Consider the following 24,239-nt stretch of genomic DNA (forward strand, 5'->3'; position numbering starts at 1 on the left):
CTTTGACTGAAAATAGCACGTCTCTCTCACGTGGGCATATTTTCAAGGTAAAATCGAAAAATACACTTCATTTTCAGTTGAGTAAAGCCATCTTTCCTTCATATTTTCGCATTTGTGTCCTAATTGTCTCACTGAAAGAACGAAATTGAAGAGAAAAAACGTAGCTACAACTGGATGGCTGTGTAATGGAGGAAGAGAATAGCAAGAAAATGTGAAGAAGATGCTATTTTCAGTCGAAAAAATGAGTAAATACGAGTATTATGACCAAAATGGAGCAAAATTTAAATGTTAGGAACAATTCTGACTGATTTTAAATGTTAAGGACTAAAAAAGTTTTTTTGACATATGTTAGGGACCAATTTGACAAATTTCCCAATAAGGAATGCTGTTGGAGAATTTTAATAAGAAGATAAAGAAATTAATGATCATTGATACAAGTGCATAAAAAGGTTTATGGAATAAGGAATATAGTCTAAAAGGAAAAAAAGAAAAAGAAAAAAGAAGCAGTCACATTACAAGCTTGATGAGTTATATATGTTTAGCCATATCCAAAACAATATGAGAATAACTTCCACATTCCATTTTTAACTATCTAGGCATAGAGCATCTTTGCTTACGGTATACTATTAATTTTTCTGATAATGATTTTGTGCAACTTAATTGACTCGGATTGCATACGCAACCCGTATTTGGAATGAAAATATTCAAACAGGTAGGACTGAAACTAATATGCATGTCACAGGATCCAATTGTTCGTTAAGGCAACTAATTACTGAATTCTGATAAACAATTTCCTTTTTCACAAATGATCTCCTTAAATCAGATATATTGAATGAAACAACTATTTTATGGATAATGCTGGTATGCTGGATAGGATAATGGCGGCAGCATTTTCTTGCTGCCGTAAAAAGCAATTGTACATTTGCTGTTCTTTGGTGCTACCAAAGCAACAGCTGTGATTAAATTCATCTTCCCCCCTCCCCTTTGTTCAATCCTAGCTGTCCTACGTGTCCATAAATATCACCTGGAACTAGGAATTTAGCGACTGAAAGTTTCAAGCAATCAGAAAAAGCAACGCAGAATCTGCGAACTGAAAATGGAGGATTTTGGCGTTAATCAAGTAGGTGAAGAGGATGCTGAACGTCCCTTCAATCGCTTACCAGATGGGCTAATTCTGTTCCACATTTTTGATAAAATCCCAGAAGCCCAGTTCCTTTTCTGTTGTTCAATGGTCTCTAAGCGTTTTTCAGGTCTTGTTTTCCAATCCAAGACTGTTTCCGTCAAAATCCCACTTCAGATTCCCGACCAGCAGTGGACCGATCCAACAGACCGTGTCATTCCTGCAGATTATGTGCTGAACCTTGCTACCGAATTTCTTGTGAAATTCACTTCCGTGGAATCCCTCCGCATTGAATTCCACTGTCCTGGAGGCGGTGGGAGGAGCTCCGACGTCTGCTCCAGTACTTGTAATGAGCCGCTCGTTAAGTGGAAGATCGACTTGGGATCTGCTAGCTTTATCATGCTGTTTGCAGAGAGTCTTAACAATGACGATGTTGTTGTTGAAGAAGTTGACGATAGAATCGGAGATGAGGAATTAGACGTCATTAGGGGATGCGTCTTCAATCATCTCAACGATGCATCCTTGAGGTTGGCACTGATGAAAACGTTGATTCACTTGTTACCAGAATCCCTACGAAATGTTGAGGTCAAAGACTCAAAGAAGCAAGGTGGGCTTGTTAGTTTTGATGGGAGTGAGGTGATTGACGTAAAGATGATCAAATGATGTAAGATTAGAGATTTATTGGCTGAAAGGGGAGCTGTTAAATACTGGCATAAATCACTTGTTAAATTGCCGTTGTCTGGATCTGTGATGAAGGGGGTTTGTGTTATACGGTACAGAGAAATGTGGGATGATGGCGAATGTGATGATCTGTTGGCAGCCAGCGCAGCTTTTCAAGTTACGGACATTGGGCACGTCGTTTACAACTGTTCCATCATTTTTCTCGGTTGCCCCTAGCTTATCACTTTCCTGTCCTATGTCTTTCGATGTTATTTTACCATCTGCTATTTTTCGGAGCTGTGGATGAATGAATGTTGGCAATTATTTTGAAGAACTTAACACAAGGCAAGGGTCGAAGTTGTTTGAACTTTGAAGGACGCCCACGTTATCTATCATTGCGTTGGAAAAGTCAGACAAGAGTTGCCTTTGACCGCTGGAAGAAAAATGTAGGTCCCATCTCCTCTGCAATTCTTGGTCGTTCATTCGCGACAGAGGATTTTACTTGGCGTTGGTTATCTAAACACTACTAATATTAAAGGAAAGGTGCCCTGGAATATCGGCCACAGAGAATTCACTTTAGAATTAAACTTATTGTATCCCAGAGAATTTCAAAAGGGAATAATAAGACAAAACAAAAGCTAGAAAAACAAGACGAGAGCACGAGCTCTCGATTTCAAGAGAGAAAAACAATTGAAATTTAAAAAAAAAAACTTGCATGATAAACATGTTTTCTCACTGCATAATTGTTACATAAATTGTTTTTATTATTTTACATATATTATATCAAAAAAAGTGCTATAGTACTATTATCTAGAATAGTTTTCTGAATAATCTTTAATCCAAGTAAAACTTAACATTTAATGATTTTAAAGAATTAAAAAAAAAAAAGAAAAGAAGAAATAGGGCGATTCAATATCCTTCCATGCTTCCATAGATGAGCTATAGAAAATTATTTTATTTTATTTGTGTAAACCCCTCATGCAACTACAGATATTTTCTAGGAAAAAAGAAATTTTTGTACAAGCTTTGTATTACTTGTACTTTTCCTTTTTATATCCTAATTAACCACCCATTATGTAATTTACAATTTATATGCATGTACTCACACTTATTTCCTCTCTTACATTTGTTTAGAAAGTCATTTTTCTCAAAAAAAATTTTATATTTACTGTAAACACATTTTTCAATTACTTTTTTCCCTCACATATATCAAATCGCAATAGTGCATTTTTTTACAAAAACTTCAAAAAATTGCAATCCAAACAAAATAAATCAACCTCTGAAGATAGACTCATTTTCTATTAAATCTTCTTGTTCTTTCATTGTTTAATTTCCCAAACACGACAGTAGCTAAAACTTGTATCCAAAGAAAGAAGAGGGTGAATGCACGGCTTGAAAGAAGAGGGTGAATGCACGGCTTAAAAGCAGAGACAATAACCAATTTGGATTTTGATTTGTTGGCGAAAATTTTTACGTCTTTTTGAACATAATTTTTCAATCACTTTTTTATCTCACATACATCAAATATTAAGTACAGCTTTTTTTTTTTTACAAAAAATCTCTTAAAATAACAATACACAGGTTCCATTTCTGCAACTACAAATGATAAACCATCAATTTAGACACTAATCTGAAATCCGCATCCCCGTTAATTTCACCGGTGTCAATTGGAATTGGAATAGTATACACCCCTAACACCATATCCGCAAGAGGAAGACCAGTGGTTGCTTTCTCCTACCTCTACAGGCCATACTTAGTGCTTACTTCTTTTTTTTTTTTGCGACCGATAGGCCCTAACATTAATTCTTTGCTAATGAAAAGGACTTAAAAGAGATCAAGGAAAATACTTGGAGGGGATACTGATACTAAATCGCCTAAACCAGTGTATTTCTATGCTATGGAGGGAGGACCTGAAGAACTCAAGGAAAAATTGGAGGGGACTTAACTGCCTACCGGCCTAAACGAGTGTACAACACACTCGTCTGAAAGCCACTTAAAATGACTTGTCACATTTTTGTGGCCAATGGTGGAAGTCAAGGTACCTCCCACCCCACCAGCTTTGGTGGGAACCACTGAGCTTAGCTATACTAAGCTGCTTACTTTCTTACGATCTCTGCTTTCTGCAAAACAACATGAAGCGGCTGGGAGAACAGGTGATTCTCTTCTGCCATCGGCGACCTCCCATCCCAACACATAAAGTTGACCATGAAAAGCATTTGATTTCTATGCAACGTAATACCTTGTTTGAATTGCTATTTTTAAAAATTTTTGTAAAAAGAAAATGTATTGTATTCAATACATGTAAAATAGAAGAGTGATTAAAAAATATATTCGAAAAAAAATAAAAAATTTTTTTTTTGTAAAAAAACTACAATTCAAGGCGTAAATTTTTACAAAATTTTCTTTGGATGATGTACAACCTCTAAAAGGTGTACTACTACAATAGCAATTCATGTTAATAATTGCTCGGACCCGAATCCCAAACAATGTCACTAAAGAACACGGGAGCATAGCATGGAGCCACAGAGGTAAATACCTAGCTATCTCTTTTACCACCAAAAAAAAAAAAAAATGTGCCAAAGCTGATTTCCTGTGAGGAATCTTTCTCATATCCACCTGCATCATAACCAGTGATGCAACCAAGTCAATAATGTTCATGGGGTCTGCCCGGATTATATCTCCAATTAAAAAAGCCCTTTGGTGGAAGAAGCAGGCTTGCCCCTTTGCCATTTCTCTTGTTTTCCTTATTTCCTTTTCCATTAGATCCATCCCCATTTTTGTTATCTTTTTCCTTGTCTTTGGAAAGCCAGTTCATACTCTCTCTCTCTGATCCCATTTATGCAGCATTCCTTGCAGCATAATGATACACCTACTATCCATATCCGCAATGGGGTTGAGATATTTCAATTCAAGAATTCATGGGGTATTGGTTTTGGACAAAATGGGATTGGAAAAATCAGGACAGAAGCTCGTTTTATATTTTGGTCTCATTGAGAGTAATATCTTATGAATTGGGCCTTTCCAAACATAAGGAAAAAAGATGACAAAGATGGGGATGGATCTAATGGAAAAGAAAATTAGGAAAATAAGAGAAGTGGCAAAGGAGGCAAGCTTGCTTCTTCTTCTGTTAAGGGGCTTTTAGGGATATATTTAGGGCAGACACCATCAACATTATTGGAAGATTAGGAGGGTGAGGCCCTTATAGAAGCTGGCAGAAGGAACCTTCTTCCATGCTAAACTTTTTGCTTTTAATCTTCCATACTTGGTAATTAAAATAAATGGATTTTTTTCACTCTTTTATATTTTTGTTGGAAATAAAATTTTTTTCCAATTTTCAAATGCAGTTTTTTTTTAAATGTTTTACCCTGATACTTCAAGGGGCTTTTGCTATCTTCTTCTACAGGTGTTTTTATCTGTTTATTTGTCAAGTAAAAGTTTTTCTGGACAAATACCTTCATGATTTTTGATGGGCTTGGAATGCTGCTAGCAAATTCTATCATTAACATGTTAGTTTTACAGTAATATTGTTAGTCTTCTTTTTTGAATGAAGTTATTCTTGTAATTACTTTGCTCCGGTTTTTTGTTTTCTGCTTATAGATGTGTCCCTAGATTAATGTGATGTTGTAATGGGCTGAGTTTTTTTTCTTTTTTTTTAAATTTATTTTTGTGGAATGGGGCCAGGGGTTTGGAAGAGGGGGACTACTAGTTAATTAGGGTTGTATTTTTCCTTTTTCGTACTAGTTAACTTGCATTGGAAACTTTTGAGCTTGGTTATATTTTTATCCTATTATGCCTATTTTATCCTATTTACATTATAACAGTTGGATATACGATACATATACAATATTTGAGTTTCAAATTTAAATTCGAATTATGTGTCATGTATCTAATGATAAAAGTATATATATTGTCAGTGTATAGAAGATTAATACTTTCTAATTTGAGAATCTTAATCCCCAAAACTGAATAGGATTCAACGATGTAGCACTCTATATATACAGATATAGGTTATAAGCCTGTATTATGCTTTCTTACGTTACTTTATTCCGCATTTGATAATGGAGTTCTTAACAACTCCAATGGAGTATTGGGGAGAGAATCAACAATTCGTGCACCATTACTTCTGCCATTCTTTTTCTACAATCCGAAAAACAAAACTCAACAAGGGAAACAAAATTCTTATGCCAGCTTCAGCTTTAGATTGCCTTTCTGCTCTCAGGATCGATTATCCAATGATGTTTTCAATCCAAAATACTTATGACGATTGTGGCCGCGCTTCTCATTGTGGAGTCTTGGAGTTCACTGCCGAAGAGGGTTTCGTCTTCCTCCCTCAATGGATGATGGACAACTTGAAAATCCTCGAAGGAGACCTCGTCCTCCTCAAGAACGTCTCCCTTCCTAAAGGAACTTATGTGAAGTTGCAGCCACACACCACAGATTTCGTTAATATATCCGATCCTAAAGCTGTTTTGGAGACAGCCTCCAGAAGTTTGCTTGTTTGACCACCGGAGATACCATTACAATCTCACACAACCAGAAGAAGTTTAGCATTGATGTAGCGGAAACCAAACCAAACTCGGCAATAAGCATTATTGATACAGACTGCGAGGTGGATTTTGCTGCTCCTTTGGATTATATAGAGCCAGAGAAGAAAGGCTCACATGTAGCAAATAAAATTGGAAACAGCAAGGAAGGCAAAGACAAGCAAAAGTTTGTAGCCTTCTCAGGCTTAGCAAGACGGTTAGATGGGGCGGTGCCAGCGGTGTCTGACGCGGTAGTAGAAAAGATGGAGACGGATGAAATCAGCTGCAAGACTTCGTCAAAAACCTGTGGGTGTCAAGACCCGGGAAGCATGGTGTTCGGACGATCTAGCGTGGTTAATAAGCGATCCCCGAAGAAAGACGAAAAAGAAGAACATGCTTGCAAGAAAGAAGAAACTAAATTTGAACCATTCACAGGTAGGAAAAGCGTAATAGGTTTCAGGTAGCGATTGCCTTTTTTTATTTTCACTTGCTCGATTTTTGCAATTAACATGTACTCGGCAGTTCTTGTACATAAGTTCTTGGAATGATTGAAACAATAATCTTCATGTTTTAAGCTCCATCACATTAACTGAATTAGTGTCCCACAATGTCGCCTATGATTGAGAGTTGAAGTCTCAGGGGGAGACGCATGAGAAAGCACACAGGATTCTCAATGCCACTTTTCCGGTGACAATTCAGTGTCACTTCTATATTTATGCCAAGTGTCTTGTTTATTTAATTTGTCATGTGTTGTTTAATGAAATTTTTTTTACCATCACGTGATAAGTGAGATTGACACTGGAGTTGGCACCGAGTAGTGACATAGAGGATCCCAACTGATCAGAAAGTTTTCATGCATGACGTCTGTAGATTTTGAAGCTTTCAGCAGCATCTAAAGCCAAATAATTTTTTCTGGAATATTGCTGTAAGCTGGATAACGCCTGCAGACTACTGCTTCCAAGTTGCCTGATCGCGATTTGCTAGTAGCTAGGCCTTCAAATATTCCACTAACAAGTGTAAGGCGCAAAATTTAGGAGCGTTGTGCTTGCAAGCCTTTAAATGTCCCAGCACTTATTTCCCTTTTTGTCCCTTCTTTTCTTTCAAGTATGAAGAGTATTAGTAATTCGTTTGAATAACATCTTTTGCAGCCCCCAGTGCACTATCAATTAAGAATCCATAAGTTCACTTCCAGTCTTCCATCTCATTAACTTCTCTATCAGAATTGAGAAAATACTAAACCACAGAGTCACTTTTTTTTGGCTATTTCTTACTTTCAATGTAGTACTTTTTAATTTTCTATTTTTTTTTATTTTTCTTTCTTCTTTTTTTTTTGTTTGTATTTGGGACAAATTAAGATTTATTACGATTTAGTAGAGCAAAATATAATTTTTTTAATATCATCTCTTATTTTTCCAAAGGAAAAAGAAAAAGAAAAAGGAAAAGGAAAAAGAAGAAGTAGTGAAAAGGTTACTTATTAGTTTTTATTTGACTTTTTTTTAACATTGATCATTAGCTTTAATGCAAAACTAACAGTAATACTTTACTCCAAATTATGAGGGGGTAAAACATAAGTTTTTAAATTATAGGAATTATGTGGTATAGTGCCAAATCATAGGAAAAATAATTTACCCTCAAAAAAATAAAGAATCACAAAAAAAATAGAGAATAACATTTTCCCCCCGGGGAGAAAAGAACCAAGTAAAAAATAACTGCCCTCTCTTTCTTTCTTTTTTTGGGTATGGTATTGCTAAATGGGAGGATCACACTTTGACACTTCACTCTCTAGAGCTCAAAGATTCCAGAAATCTTCAAAATACTAGAGGAACAAGAGGGCCTTTCTGATATTAGAATTTTTTTTTGGGAACCATTTTACAATTTTCAACCCACTAGTTTGTGATAATCTACATGCATCTTCGTAATTTTCTTCCAATTTGGCTAATCTAGCTATGATGAACTTGTCGGTATTATTTGCATTGCAATTAAGGCTATGTTTGTTTTTAGGAAGGAAAAAGAAATAAGAGAAAACTTTTTTGCTTTTTTGAATGAAAAGAATTGAAAATTTTTACAACAATATACTAGAAGAGAAGACTTTTCGTGGGTTGGAAATTTCATATGAAAGAAAAGGAAAGCATAATAATTATCGATGGGATAATTGAGGAGTACGTAGTATACTAGTATTAAGACTTAAAAGATTCCCAGGTTGGAGAGATGCTCAATTACTTCGTTCTCTCTCTTTTCTCCTGTTTTAAAAAATCACAAACATTAAGGTGGGGAACCCGGCTTGGATTCTTATCTTCTTCTCCGTCATTTTTGTAATTTTATTTTGTTTTAATCATTCATTAGAATTCACATATAAGTACAATTTTAGTCATTCTTGAACTACAGTTGTGAATTGAATTATCCAAGGATTTGAAAGCAAATCTTAACTCAGAACAACTGAATAGGACCTCCTAATCTCCATTATTGTCTTATTAATCAGCCCCAACTGCTAGAGTTTATGATACAAATTAGAACGGGTGCAATTAGGAGAATGTCACTCTCCTGAGTCCTGACTAATGACAAGTCAGGAAATCCTCCTATGTATGTTTACTAAAACATATTACTAGAAAACTTTTTCTGTTTCCAGCTGTAAGCTTCAGCTCTTTCATTGCTTGTCTAGCACTCTTGTTGGCTTTACAGGGAAGGATGCTTTTTTTTTTTTCATCTTTTGGGACTTTATTTTGGTCATATATACTACATGTTGAATTAGTGCGCATAGAAGGACGCACACTAGCACTGTCAGTCTCTGCCTGATTCGCTTGTACGTAGCTTTGTGACCATCATTAATGTCACAGATACTTGGGCAACAAGATAGTATGAAGTCATTGTCAAACCTGAAAAGACTAAAAAAAAATTGAAAGTGAAGCACAAATTTGGACAAGCATAGATATCAGAGGTGTAAAGATTGCTTTGCAGTTGCTATAAGAAGCTAACGCTGAACTAATGTACTACTAGATCAAATGATCAAATCCTCCTGTAGCCCTTGAAATTTGACCTGATAAGAGTGATATTCCACCAAGAAACGAAGGATTAACTTGATCATCAAACAATAATGCCATCACCAGCAGCAGCCGCAGAAGAAGATGGTCAAGATCCCTTCAAACGCTTACCAGATGATCTGTTGATATCCCACATATTTGACAAAATTTCAGAGGCCAAGTCCCTGTGCTGGTGTTCACTTGTCTCCAAGCATTTCTATTCTCTAGTTTACCTAACCCGAAAGGTTTTCTTGAAAATACCTCTCCAGGTCTCAGATGATGGTGGACTCGATCAATTCAGGGACTTCACCCGTCGTTTTTCTTTAGCTGGAAAAAAAGGCGTCCACATTGTCACCATTCCCTTCGAGTTCTTCGTTCATGGCAACGGATCTCGTCCGCCGTCCTCTCCTACTCCTACAGCCTCTGAAAATCAATTCTTGTCTCATCCGTCAACCAAATGTCTCTGGAAATTCAACTCCATCAAATCTCTCCAAGTGGAGTTTCATTGTTGCGGTTCACGGAATGAGCAGCAGCCAGTGGTCAAGTGGAAGATTGACAGAAAATCAGCTAAATATATACTAATCCTGGCCCCCCCAACGAGCCCTGGCCCAGCCGATCCTGCCGCTGCTGAAATTGGGTCCCTTATGAAGGTTCAATTTGGCTGTCATCTGGATATTGCTTGCTTAACGTTTTCACTGATGGAATCCCTTCTTCCCTTTTTACCAGAATCCCTTCAGCATGTTATATTCACAGATTCAGAGAAGCGAGGTAGGCTTGATCTTGGAGAAAGTGAACTTGTTCTGATGAGGAGGACTAATATTCCAACGAATACAAGAACTACAAATCCTAAGGATCAAGGAGATGAGGAAAGCATTGGATTCTGGTTTGCACCTTCGCTGAAACTGCCAGTGCTGTCAAGCGGCAGCTCATATATGATCATGATTACTCTTCTCAAGCGCAAAAGAAATGCTGATCAAGTAGGAAATTCTGCTTGTAATTTCCAGAGAGTAAACAAGCTTTTGAAGGTGAAGAAGAGGTTCTTATCGAAGATGTAATAGAAATGCTCGGGGACGTTGATTTCTGAAAAAAAATTTTAGCCTTCTGACAATAGTATCTCCTTAGTTATGGTCGAAAAAGTGAAAATCCTTGGTAGGATTGGACTTCTAATCGGTCATGGGTTGTTTAGCTTAAGAAAATGAAATAATGTTAACGTTGTTAACATTGCCTGTTAACGGTGTTAGAGCATTAAGAAAATGAAATCGCCTTTTTATTTATGCCAATTCATGATTTTCGTCCACCTCACCGAATCCAACAAATTTCCTAAATTTACCGTAGCTATTTGAGGCCAACTCTGAAGTTAGAAAAACTGAGAAAATTGGAAAATACTACTAGTAATAGGAAAAGAATTAGTACTATTACTTTTTATGGGAATTGTATCCAAGTCTTTTACCAAATTATACACGTGTGGAATTATATCATATATATGCGCTCCCCATCAGCCAAGTAAACAAGAACTTGAGGGAATCTCTATCTCATGTTTATCTTAAGAGATAAACATGTGTGAAGTACTGTCAGTAAATACGGAGAACATGCCAACAAAGTAAATGATACGTAATAACATCATCAGACAGCAGAATAATAATGGTCTGGCTATAGTTTGAATCAATGGCAATGCATGTTCATGTAAGAGGTAATTCCTTTACTTCTTTCCCGGTGAAAATCAAAATAGAATAAAGAGAAGACTAAATTCTGTCTCATTGACAACATTCTGATCAGTAAAGATAAGACTGTTGGCAAAAATAATAATAATACTGCTCCTAGCAAATGGGGCAAACACAACTTTCACGTGGTTAAAAGCTGATGTCTTGACAGAAGAAAGCACTTGTACATAAACTTTGGCAACGAGGATGTTGATGTTAGGGGTTTAAACTTACTCGGAAACATGATTATTTTCAAGCGATTAAAGACAAAAATGTAATAAGGGTAGCCCCAAACTCCCTAAGTAGGGGTGGGTGTGGGTATAATCAGCTCCTTCTATGATATCACGCTGTCTCAATACATATGAACTTGTTTGTTGATTTGAATCTATTTTCCCTACTCCTAATTTCCTCCGCTTTAGTAACGGATGAATCGCTTTTCCTTAGCCCCAAAATAACAAGAGACAGAACGAAACTGCTAGCAATTAATAATAACATGATTCACCAGCAGACTACTGATAATAATATTACATGAACGATTCATGAGTCTCAAAATTAAACTAATACGTAGTTGCTGACCTTTCACCCCCAAAAAAAAAAAAAAAAAAAGTAACGCGAAAATGCATTAAAAACAGTAATGACTGCAGACTGACTACCCCATTGAAAATCAAACCTCAAAAACCAAACGAATTTTAGACTTTTTCAAGATCATCATGACGAGATAGATATTCGTTTGCTAAGCGAAATTTCCTCAGAGACTAGCTCTAATCTCCTTCACCATTTCCAGTACAGTTTCAACAAAAACCTCATCTTTATCTTCAAAAGCAGATTTTACTTTCAAGTAATCCTCGGACTCATTGGCCAAGAAAAGAGTAAAAGATTGCCCGATTGGGCCTGAAAATGGAAACTTAACTCTAGATTTGGCACTCGTCACCCTCTGCAAATACTCGGTATTTCTTGGATTATCACAAATCCGCCTCATCTGATCAGCGAGATCAGTTTTTCCCAGATCTTGCTTGCTCCGGTTCTTGGAATCTGTGATGGTCACCCGGAGAAGGGATTCCGGTAAGAAAGGCAGGAGGGTTTCCATTATCGAGAAAGTGTAAAAACCCATAGCCAGATGACAATGATATTCAACGGTAAGCAACCCAATTTCCCTAGCATAAATGTTGTTAGCATCATCAAGACAACTTCTGGAAGCATAGAGATATATAAAAGTATCTGATTCGAAGTCGAGCTTCCACTTCATCACAGGTTCCTTGATGAAACGGATACCGCCTGTGGCCTCGGAATCTTCCGGCGGATACAAGATTTCCACATGGAGGGATTCCATGCGGGAGAATTTAGCAAGAAATTTGGTGGTGAGATGAGACAGAAACTCGAAATCCAAGTGCTCGAAGTGGAAAGTCAATCGCTGGGACTTCTGGAGGAAGGGAAACATCCCCAGGGGAGCTATGAAACAGTGGACTGGTTTTCCTGGAAAACAAGCAGGAGTGGTTTTCTTATCGAGTTCCTGGCGGGGAATCCGAAGTGGGATCTCGACAGAAACATTTTTGGTTTGGTAAACAAGGGAAGAGAAACGTTTAGAGACCAAAGAACATCTGCAGAGAGATTTAGCCTCAGAGATTTTGTTAAAGATATGGGATACTATCAAACCATCTGGTAAGAGTTTGAAGTGGGGATCTTCTTGCTCCTTTTTGGCTTTTCCTCCTCCTGCAACTATGGTTAGACTAGCCACCAAACCCTCCATTTTTGTGGCCAGACAGAAAGAAGGAGCCTTTGCTTTTCTGATAGCTCCAAATTGCAGCTCTTTCTTGGGACTCAGCCAACCCCAAAATGCCGTGCTAAGGCTGAGGCGGTTACTTTTCTGTGCACATTGAGCAAGGTGTGAATCAAGAAGACAGCTGTTGCTCGATTCTTGATTGGGTACAGTACATAGTACAACAGCTTTTACCGGCTGCAGTAACAAAATGTGGCTACCATTGCAGTAATACGTACGTAGTTGAGATTTCCTGAGAAAAACCCTAAACAAGCAGTCGGCTATTGGGGTTTAAGAAAAGGAATCATATAACACACAACTATAATGAAAGTTGAATCGTTTTTGTGAATATAGTTGGGGGGGCCTTCTGCATGAAAAGGGATGTAACATTTCGTGGAAATTAATTTTTTACTACTGGGAATTGCAATGGAGATTGGGAGAGAATTGTGAAATGAACAACATTTTTAGTGAGCTCGGTTCTCGTTTTGATGCTTTAATAAAAAGGGCACATTATACAAGAACTCTATCACCGTTAAGGACACGAATTTCGGGGTAATCAAGCAAGGACTCCCTAAATGCTGTACCCATTAGGGATGTAAAATAGGTTAATTACGTTTCTTTTTCTTTTAGTCAAGTGCCTATTGATTGTACTGAGGAAGGCAACCCCCAACATTTAGATGGTTTAGAGTAATTAAACCAACAAAGTCTTAAGATTTGAGCTACATTTACTCGATGCAAGGAGGATAAATCAAAACTACAAAATATATTTAAAAAAATTGTTTTTTAGGAACAAAATCGAAAACCTCAGTCTCAATTGACTCAAGAGTAAGTTTCTTATGCACCATCATTTGTATAATTATTTTTTACACTAGTAAATTTAAATCATACTACCACATAACATGAATTTATATTTGAAATTCAAATCATATATTTTCTCATCTTAAGAACTGGCCTTGATTCTTAACAAGTTCAAAATTGTGTTCAGAGCGAAAGTAACCATATTATGCAATTTGGTATATTGGTTTTATGTCCTTTACTCCTGAGCTTATGGATATAGTGTTGGGGTACTGATGTTCTTTATATTGGGTGTGTGTTTGAGATTCTGATGTCAACTAATGAGGGAAAACTTTGTCTTAAAAACCTATCCAGTAGTTTAGAATGTCTATCATTATACATATTAAAAATACTTCAATTGTACTCTTAACTTTAGCAATCAATTCTTTCATTAAATAAACTAATGATTAATGCTCTCATTGAGCTAAATACTAAAGAAACAGGTAACATAAAACCTGGGAGTTGCGTGAGGCCCCCATTCAACTAGTGGTTTGTGAGAAGAGTACTTTGGAGTAATTTTTGGCGAAATGATGGTTAAGTTATTTAATTGAAAAATACATTCTATTATTATCAGGCAATAGTAATTAATCTTTGATGAAATTACCCTTTTTTTTAACTTGTTAAACTTGACTACCCTTCGAATCTTGGACAATGAGGTTTCTGTTGCTGTCCTTTCTTCTTTAATGTCATTACAAAAGTAACAAATTAGAGTGAGAAGGCCTGCCGAGTATTCCTTTGCGGTTTAAGTGCAGTTCTGAATTAGCCAACTCCTAATTTACCCCGAAAACCCCAAAAATACAAAAAGGAAAGATTAGCCAAATTCCTAGTCAGACACTCTCAAGACTCAACACTAACTAGTCACAACTGACACCACTGCCAATGGCAACTACTGAGTACGCCACGGCCTCACCACCTCGTCACTCCCTTTTGTCCCAAGCATGGTTCGAAGTCTCGGCCGAGTCGTCACCGTCTCGGCCCCTACCGATACGATACCGTGACGAAACGATACCGAAATACTTGACTCGCCGAGAAATCGGCCGAGTTGTCTCCGTGACGGATTAACTCGGCGAGTCACTCCGAGTTATCCCGAGTCAAGACGAGAAATTAGCCGAGTCACACCGTGACGGATTGACTTGGTCGTTTCTTTTACCATTTTTTAATTATTTTTATTTAGCATACTTTTTTATATTATTAACAATTTTTAGAATATTAAATACTTTAAAATTTGCGTCTCACCAAGACCGCGACCGATATGCCGAGACCGATGTGGAACGTTCCGGGCCGCGACCACAACCGCGACCGTGACTTTGAACCATGGTCCCAAGTGTGGCTGTACCATAATCTTGGGCAGCAAGCACAAAGTTCCACCTTATATTGGACTGGAATTTTGTTGCTACTCTCTTTTTACAGTTCCATCCCTGTTCTTCAGAGCAATGCAGAAAGAAAATCCCCTTTGAGTTTTGAGAGCTGAGAGAGCTGGAGAGTTCTGGGAACGAAATGATTGCAGTCGCACGAGAAATTTCACGAGGAGAAGACTATTTCGATCGATTACCAGATGACTTGATAGTATCCCATATACTTGGCAAGATCCCAGATGCCAAATCCCTTTTCAGCTGTTTTTTACTCTGCAAACGCCTAGCCTTCCTGGTTTTGCAATCCCACACCATTTATTGCACGATCCTTCATTGGCTTCCATCTTACATAGACGTTTCCACCACCCGAACTCAGTCTCTGCCCTTCCCCCAAATGAAAAAGCTCCTCCGTGCTCTCAAGAAACCAGTTCGGTTTCAAAATTCCCGTGATTTTCATTTATCTTACCTTGTCCCCTTGCTGAGATTTATAATGGCATTCAGATTTCTTAAGTTTCTTTACGCGGAAGTTTGTTTCTCGGGTAAGATGAAGACTTCTTCAAGCTCAATTCCAGGTCCCATTCCCAAATCTTCCATAGGACCCGTACTCAAGTGGAAGGTAGAGTTCAAGCCCCAAAACTCTGGGAACATGACAATATTTCTTGCGAAGAGCCTCGCTTCTTTGGCTACTAGTGATGAAGAGGATAATGATGAAGAAGAAGTACAGAGTCAAAGACAAATTTTTAAACAGAGATGCATCTTCCGCGATGTCGCGCAAGATGCTCAATTGAGGCTGATGGTGTTTGAATTAATGGGTAATTTATTACCTGATCAGCTTCAAAGAATTGTAATTACAGATTCAAGGAAACAGGGGAAGGTTGTTTTGGGTGAGGGAAAGCTTGTTGAGTTGAGGAGGCGAGACATGGTTATCAGGGACAACGATGTGAGGATAAAGGTCTGGAATAGGAGAGTGGTTAGGCTTCCCTTGGCAGGCTATGTGATGAAGGGAGTAACTGTTTTTGCCATGAAATTTGGAGCTGTTGATAACGCTGATGAAGATGTTGAATCGATTGCAAAAGATGCTTTTGAAGGGGAAGGGGAAGTTTTTGGCGAAGCTATTGACAAAATGCTCAAGAAACCAGCATCTGTTGAGGAACATGTGACAGTGCTAATTTGATCGTGCTGGGATTGATCCTTTTTATAATCAAGTAGTTTGATAGGTGGTAGCCCAAAAGAAAAAGAACTTATAGAATCAGTGGGTCGATTTTGAGATTGAGATTCGTCTTGAATGGTTAGGTTCAAAGAGCTTATTGGTTGGGTTACATATGTTTGCAGAAGAAATATATATGGATGAGAACTTTGCTTATCGTACCCAAATTGACCGTTTCTCTATGCTGTCATGGCTCTGCTCTGTTTCTTTTCAAGGGGCTTGTAGTTTCCTATCAATTAAAATCAAATCAACGAAGTGAAAGATTATATCACTATTTGAGTTGCATTTATTTTGCATACTCAAAACAAAATTTATCTCTAAAGTTTAAGTTGCATTCATTTACCTATTTAAAATTTAGCAGAAACTCGCATTTTAGGTTTATATCACGTATACAAAAAATAACGTATAAGGGAGTTTAAGTTGCATTTCATTTACCAAATCTTTTGGATTTTAAGTTCCTAGGAAAAGCTTTAGTCAAATCAAAATATATTTTTAAAATAATTGTCTAGCAATGAACAAGAGGACATATTTTTAAAATATCTTTACATCAATTAGATCACACGAATAAATTCTGATAATCAGTAATGGTGGTCGAGGTAAAAATTGCAATCATATTATGGTTCTACGGCTATAACTGCGAGACATTCACAAAAATAATTCTCGTAAATGGAGGGTATCCTAGAAGAATTCAAGTATAAACTAAACAGAGAAAATCCTCAATAAATTACAAAAAAAAAATCGCCTCCATTTTGGGGGTACTGTTAGCTTTCAGAAAAATAAGTAAAAACAGAGGGTAGAAAGCTTTTGATTGGGAGGAAAAAGGGTCTAGAGTACAGAGCATGCCATCTTCAACCCAATTTCCTAATTCTCATTTCAAATTCATAACCTGTTAAAATTCAAAACCAAAACCAGAAAATCCGAGCAGCTTGACATACTCAGGAGAGCATATACAGGTCAGGTCGCAGCAGTTGCTTTGAGCCTGCAGAATTTCACAACTGCTGCGAAGGGTTCTGAACCAGACCCATCTATGCCCCACCATACCAAAGCTTGGAAGGTTTTCAAAGCATCAGCAACAGATTCTCTGGCTTGGAAAGTTATGTAATGGTTGGCTCCATGGTTCGAAGTCTCGGCCGAGACCGAGACGACTCGGCCGAGACCGAGACGACTCGGCCGAGTCGTCACCGTCTCGGCCCCTACCGATACGATACCGTGACGAAACGATACCGAGATACTTGACTCGCCGAGAAATCGGCCGAGACGTCACCGCGACGGATTAACTCGGCCGAGTCACACCGAGTTATTCCGAGTCAAGACGAGAAATCGGCCGAGTTACACCGTGACGGATTGACTCGGCCATTTCTTTTGCCATTTTTTATTATTTTTGTTTAGCATACTTTTTTTATATTATTAACAATTTTTAGAATATTAAATACTTTAAAATTTGTGTCTCACCGAGACCGCGACCGATATGCCGAGACCGATGTGGAACGTTCCGGGCCGCGACCGTGACCGCGACCACGACTTTGAACCATGGTTGGCTCCACAACCCCAAAGTCTTGCGTTTGCCTTCTCAACCTTTTCCAACTTGTACTTTGTGCCCTGGAAGAAATTTAACACTCCTGAATTCACTTCCCTTAAACCGCAGATGCAGAACTAAGGGCGGAAGAGAGCACGTACCTCCTTTTGGTTGAAATCATTAACGGCAGCCACAGAGTAATCGAACAGGTTTTGGCGAGCAGCATTAAAAGGATGATATGGAGCCATAATACAACAACCCGGATAGTGGTTGATATCAAAACCCTAAACGAGAGCGGGCAAATCCAGCTTCACTCAGATAAAATTATGTAGCAGATTATCACAAAAATTTTTTTTTTTTAAAAAAAAAAGGGGGCGTACGTACCTCGCTCTCCCTTATCTCTTGATAGTACTTGGACCATTTATCTACATCGACCTCTTCAGAGCCTTCAGCCCCATCAGGCAAATAATCACTCTGCAACCTATTCGGAAGTCGCTGATTATCAATAATAAAATAACCAGAATCGTCTGAATCATATTCCGATGTAAGCACGTCATCCTCGCCAGTGCCATCGCTCATGTCGTCCTCCCCATCTTTAGCACCGTCGCTATCTTCCATCTCCTCCTCAGCGCCACCGCTCTCTTCATCAAGCTCCTGCTTCTTCTCCGGTGGCGACTGCGTAGATTTTCCCTCATCTTCCCCTCCATCACCAATTATGTGATTTCTGCGTAATTGTTCATCATCGGCCATGGCGATTGATTACCCACGATCCCTACCGCTTGCCCTAATTTCCCAAATTTAGGCGCACACCAATTGTTAGAAATATATTTTTAAAAAAAATGAAAAATGAAAAACCACTTTGAGCATCAGGCTTTGACAAGTCCAAATCCAAAATATATTTCCTTTCGGTCTCCAAGCTCACAATATATTTGGGCCTGAAAGCCTAATCCAAACTATGCCCAGTCTCACCATTAATACAATTCAGTTGGGTGAAGAAACCTAAGTCTATGTTCCTTCACACAATGATATCATATAATAAAGAGAGGAGACATGTCATTTTTTTTTTGTTAATTACATTGCCACATTTGTTTTATCATAAAAATCATATAATAAAATTACTAGTGAGAGGTGCGATTAACAAAAAGTGAAGTATGAATAATATTTTTTCCAAAGAAAAAAAGTTAATAGCCAAACTCGAGATTCTCAATTATTTAGTGATAACTTGACCAAAATGATGATGATGATGCAGCGGAGATGCTCGTTTGATTATTTGCAGATTGACCGAACGCCAAAGCTCTAAATTAGAGAATTAATTATACTCTACATTTTTAGTCAAAGCTAAACTAAAAGCTAAACGCCCTGAAACTTCAGGGAGTAAATGGACCAAATCACATTTCACTGCAGGTGAAACTTCAAATAAGCTTTGTGGAAGAATTTGCTGCCCTTCAACTCCAATTTGATAGTGTCCTAGTAATCATAATTCATATATAAATGAGTTAACGACATTGCTTATCTAACCTTTCACTTTTTTTGCACCCACCAAAAAAAAATAAAAATCATACCACCACTTTTTTTTTTTTTGTGGAAATACCAAAAAATAACAAAATAGATTTCTAAAGTTCAACTTTCATTTGATTTACCTGTTTTAATCTTAGTATATAGAAACTTGCAATCTACGTTAGGATCACGCATACAAATCAATGTGCTGTCGGACATGAGCATATGCAAATGTTTTATGGAAAGCTTTAGTCAAATCCTACTTTGTAGAGTCATGTTTCCCCTCTACAGTCAATCAATTATTGTTCCAATCTCGGGGTTCATTTGATAATTTGTAGAGCATTTTTTTTTTTTTCTCTTGTTTACCGAACTCACGTCGTTTCCTTCAAAATCCCTCGTCACAATCCTTCTCAGCATCAGCTAATTGATGATCCCACAGCCCAGTTTCTTTCTTTCCCCGGAAAACTCCTCCAGTTTGTTTCCGCTCCTCTCAGGTTGATTCATGGGCTGTTTTGCTCCCTCCTGCAGAGGCCTCAGCGGCAGTCCTTTCGTCCTTCATCTCACTGCCAAATTCACCTGCCTAAAAACCCTTTACATTGAATTCGATTATTCTGGGGATTTTGGAACCTCCCAGAGTAGTGAGCTAGTAGTCAAGTGGAAGATTGGCTCCAAATCTTCATAATGCTTACTGCTAGAAGTCTTGCTTGAGCTTCTAGCAATACTGGTGATGGCAATAATAATTTAATCCTAGAGAAGTCGAGTTACTGGGGAATACTTTGATGTTAATATGGAGTTTGCTGATATCAGGTTCCGTTCGGTGGAAACTCATACTAATTAATTGTGTTCTTTGGCCTCTGTGGTTTTCTTTTATCACTATTGATTAAATCAGAGATCCTCATCCATGCGCATTATATGAATTTTAAAATAAAAAAAAAACCCACCGAATTCATGTTGATTTTAGTGCATACTATAAATATACAGCATGAACACCATTAACATTTTTAGTTATCCCATCCTTAAAACCAGAAAAGAAAAAAAAAACTGCGTATCTCTATTTAAGTGTGAGATAGGGTCTGCTGTTGGTGATTTGTGTTGCGGACATAGGGTCTTGGCTTTAAGTGTAAGAACTGCCAATTTTGAGAATTGTTTAATTTTTTTATGTTCTTCTGGAACTGTAGCTTATTGTGTTCTGTGTTTAATCTGTGGCACCTGTAAAACATATGGTACTTGATTGTCATAAGTGTGATTTTTTGTCTTAGCATGTCAATCTTAATATTGGCACATGATTACATGCTGATCTCAATGTCTTGCTTTTGTAGAATTTTAATATGGACAAGCTTAAGTTTGATGTGCCAAAGTTGCCAGGATGGGTCTCTGCTCTGATAAAAGTTGGAGTTCTTGGAGGTGCTACTATATATACTTTGTCAAAGAGCCTTTACAATGTGGAAGGAGGTCAGAGAGCTGCTGTATTCAATCGTATTGTTGGTGTGAAAGAGAAAGTACGTACACTTAAACCAATAGTTATTATGTCAAATAGCTTTGTTCCTTCTATGTTAATGTTAAATTATAAATTCCCAGTTTCCTTTTGCAACTAGACCTTCTTTTATTTGTCGTTCTCTGATCTGCAATGCATTTTATATCTTAAGTTTCTTCTTAATCTTTCTGAAAAGGTTTTTCTAATTGGTTAATTGTTCTTGAATGTAAAATTGTTACATGTTCAGTTGTCTATTTTCCTGCAATATGTTTCCTATCTCATGTTGAAATAGCAGAGAAATTTTATCCACTTGAAAGAAACTCTGCTCAACACGTCAAAATGTTATTCATATGTGCATCTGTTTTGCTTCATTCTGAATTGAGTTTAATGATGATTTTCCTGCATCCTTGATGTTACATAGCCTGCAATTCATTTTATAGTTGTCAGGTTACCTTAGGGTGTAAATTGTTTACTTAGTTAGAATAGAAAAAAAAAATCACTGAAGACTCATCCCTTTCCCATCATTGCCAACGCTAATGTCGAACAACCCTATGCATATTTATTGCTTTGAAATGTTAGTGAAAAAGTTTAATCCTCTACAGTGTTTCAGATATTCTACATCAGGTACTTAAAAAGCAGTTGTATGATTATCTCCAACATATTTAACTAGACTAGATCACTTTTATATTGAACATCTTGTTTTTAACAGAAATGCCTCCTAAAATATGCTGATATTTGCTGTTTCATTCTTTCAACCAAGGACTGCAAAACAATCATAATGATGGACCCAACTTCTGTATTTTCTCATCTCTTTATGTCATCCTTCTTCAATTTTCCTTTTGATGTTTACTTTTGGATGTTGAGAGGAAGGCAGGGGAAAGGAAAGAGTCAGTTGGAAAAAATGACATCTCCATCATCATGTAGGTGTACCCTGAAGGAACTCATTTTCTGATTCCCTGGTTTGAAAGACCCACAATTTATGATGTTCGTGCACGTCCCTATATTGTTGAGGGTACTTCGGGCAGCCATGATCTCCAAACGGTAAGTATTCTTGCGCTTATTAAGTTTACAATTAATATACTGTTTTGCCTATATAAACTGTTGAAGGTGGACTTTATTGACCTAATTAACTTAATGAATGCCCCTCATGCACCATTTTAAGCTAAAAAAAACCTTGCCGTAGTGTAGTTGTCAAAAGAAATTAGAATATCCGAGCTCTCCTATATTTGTTTCCAGCTTGAGAACATACATCGCAAGAAACGGTTTCACCACTGGGAATCTAGCCTTCTCTTCTCATGCACCACATTTTGGCTGTTCCAAATTCTGAGCAGTTTAGGAGTCTTATTTTCTATTTGTTTCATGCTTGGATCTTCGACTTGTTTCCTATTTGCCATTTTCTTACAGGTTAACATAGCTCTTCGCATTCTTACGCGCCCTGTGGCAGATCAACTACCAACCATCTATCGAAGCCTTGGTGAAAACTTCAATGAACAGGTCCTGCCTTCTATAGTTCATGAAACTCTGAAGGCCGTTGTTACTCGGTACAATGCAAGCCAGCTCATAACTCAGAGAGAGGTGAGGACCACATAATTGCTCCAGCAGAGGTCTATAACTGTAAGGAGAATAAAGAGAAACTTTTGATATACAAGAACTTGTTATTATCTGGAAGTGCATTTCATCGGTCACATAAACATGAAAGTGACATAAACACGAGCCTTTCTAAGTATGACAGTCAGATCAATACATTGATCTTTCCAACAGATATCTGTCAGGTGCTTAGTTTTTAGTTGCGCTCAATGATACATTCATTGGATCCTGTCTTCTCTTTTCTAAGATTACAGGATGTTTACACTTATTGATTACTGTTCCTGCAGACTGTCAGTCAGGAGATTCGAAGCCTTTTGATTAAAAGAGCAGCTTCCTTTAACATTGCACTTGATGATGTGTCTATAACTAGTCTGACTTTTGGAAGGGAATTTACTGCTGCAATCGAGGCAAAGCAAATAGCTGCACAAGAAGCTGAGAGGGCTAAATTTGTTGTGGAAAAAGCTGAACAGGAGAAGAAAAGTGCAATAATCAGAGCACAGGTAAAATAATTTCTTCAGTTAATTACACATTATTGTATGTGCAAAGTTTTTTTGTGTCTGTTTTTCATCCCGTGGCTCTCTCATCTCTCTTATTGTACTCAAAACATGTAACCACAGGGTGAAGCCGCGAGTGCAGAGCTAATTGGTAAAGCTACTGCTGAAAACCCTTCATTTATCACACTTAGAAGAATTGAGGCTTCAAAGGACGTTGCTCAAACAATATCAAACTGCTGCTAATCACGTGTACTTGAATTGAGATGACCTGTTGCTCAACCTTCAGGGAATGAACTTGTCCATCTCTAGTCTGAGAAAATGAATTAAGAAGGATCTCAGCTTTTCTTAAGTCGGGGGATTTTTAGGTATGTGGTGAATGATATCAATAGCTATAGTGAGTGTTCAAGCCCCCGTTTAGCATCAAACATTACAGATGTTTCTAAAACTTAATTTGTAGTACCTCCTTTGCAAGGCATGTGATGTGGTCATTTAACTACTTTAAGCATTCTTTGTCTTGTTAGTCAACATTTGCTGGAATATTTTATGCTCTTACTCATCACATTCTTGGACTTTGTGAACGGCTGGCTTAGTATGGCCATCAAAATCTTTAAGCCTTTTGGTGTTCACAAGGCTGTGATTTTATTAAGACGTTTAGGTTAACAACTATATACTGCTTTAAGCAGACTGAAGTCATTTACCTTGTTAATTTATCCTCTATTTTCATTGTATGTATGTTTCACAAGAAATCAGAGTCCAAAGACAGCAGGCTCCAGGACATCATAATTATAGCATGGACTTTGCCGTAAATAGATTAATTTGGCTCTGTTTGGATTGATCATTTTTTCAAAAACAAGTTTTTCAAATATAATGCTATAATGAAATTTTTCAAAAACATCCCAAAAAACAGTTAATTTAATCGGAGCTATTGTCTTTCTTGCTTTCTATTGTCTGCAAGGTTAAAAAGCAGTAGCCACGATGTTTCTGTTTTCACGGTAGGTTCCAACATTTGGCTTTGTCTAGTATGTCAAGTTAAAATGGTATTGCACTTGAACGTTATAGGGTAAACAAGTATAGATGTTTTTCTGTTTCTTTCTTTGTGTAACCATTTTTTGCAACTTCTTGGAGTGATACCTGTGGCAGCTAATAGTGGATCATTGAGGGACTTGCAACTATCCAAATTCTGGGATGTCTAGACAGGAGAGTACAAAACCACGTTTGGGTAAATCGTACATATTTGCTATCTGAATCTAGAGTAGATTGGGGGGCTTTTGCTATTTCCTCACCGTCCCATGGCATAGTTGGACTTTGTATCTTGAAGCCGGTTCTGGCATTGTCATGCTTTTCCTTGTTATGTGGGCTGTGGAGTTGAATAATGGAATCGGAAAGGCACATAAGATGGAAGTCAAAAGTTTAAAAGAAGTGTGTTTGGCGTGATTTTTTCGTATCTCATGTCCCAAAGACGCCAAATTCAGGGTTGTCCTTCGGAGAACAAATCTGAACCC

At 37.5% G+C, this 24,239-nt stretch overlaps 2 protein-coding genes and 1 pseudogene across 2 annotated transcripts; 2 read left to right on the forward strand and 1 right to left on the reverse strand.

The window, feature by feature from the left end:
- The first annotated feature begins 5,949 nt into the window (after positions 1-5,949).
- LOC113756949 lies at positions 5,950-6,767 on the forward strand (annotated as a pseudogene).
- Positions 6,768-16,864: 10,097 nt separating this feature from the next.
- Positions 16,865-18,614, reverse strand: LOC113762504. The gene is made up of 4 exons (XM_027305974.1): positions 18,070-18,614; positions 17,847-17,969; positions 17,713-17,768; positions 16,865-17,283 (listed from the first exon to the last, which is right to left on the reverse strand). The coding sequence occupies exons 1-4, from the start codon at positions 18,433-18,435 to the stop codon at positions 17,124-17,126; spliced, it is 705 nt and encodes a 234-aa protein (XP_027161775.1). The 5' UTR covers positions 18,436-18,614; the 3' UTR covers positions 16,865-17,123.
- A 1,896-nt stretch (positions 18,615-20,510) lies between these two features.
- Positions 20,511-23,372, forward strand: LOC113763832 (prohibitin-1, mitochondrial-like). The gene is made up of 5 exons (XM_027307793.1): positions 20,511-20,681; positions 21,581-21,697; positions 22,061-22,231; positions 22,531-22,743; positions 22,861-23,372. Exons 1-5 carry the CDS (start codon positions 20,511-20,513, stop codon positions 22,978-22,980), a joined length of 792 nt encoding a protein of 263 aa, XP_027163594.1. The 3' UTR covers positions 22,981-23,372.
- The last annotated feature ends 867 nt before the right edge of the window (positions 23,373-24,239 follow it).

The sequence above is a fragment of the Coffea eugenioides genome, chromosome 2, assembly GCF_003713205.1.
Source record: "Coffea eugenioides isolate CCC68of chromosome 2, Ceug_1.0, whole genome shotgun sequence".
Taxonomy (NCBI): domain Eukaryota; kingdom Viridiplantae; phylum Streptophyta; class Magnoliopsida; order Gentianales; family Rubiaceae; genus Coffea; species Coffea eugenioides.

Bases quoted from the DNA above. Each gene is read 5' to 3' on its own strand.
- LOC113763832 (XM_027307793.1), top strand. From the start codon at position 20,511: ATGGACAAGCTTAAGTTTGATGTGCCAAAGTTGCCAGGATGGGTCTCT. The intron at 22,232-22,530 runs GTGAGGACCACA...CTGTTCCTGCAG, and splicing joins AGCTCATAACTCAGAGAGAG to ACTGTCAGTCAGGAGATTCG. The intron at 22,744-22,860 runs GTAAAATAATTT...ATGTAACCACAG, and splicing joins GTGCAATAATCAGAGCACAG to GGTGAAGCCGCGAGTGCAGA.
- LOC113762504 (XM_027305974.1), bottom strand. From the start codon at position 18,435: ATGGCCGATGATGAACAATTACGCAGAAATCACATAATTGGTGATGGA. The intron at 17,970-18,069 runs GTACGTACGCCC...GCTCTCGTTTAG, and splicing joins AAGAGATAAGGGAGAGCGAG to GGTTTTGATATCAACCACTA. The intron at 17,284-17,712 runs TGGAGCCAACCA...GACTTCGAACCA, and splicing joins AACGCAAGACTTTGGGGTTG to TGGAGCCAACCATTACATAA.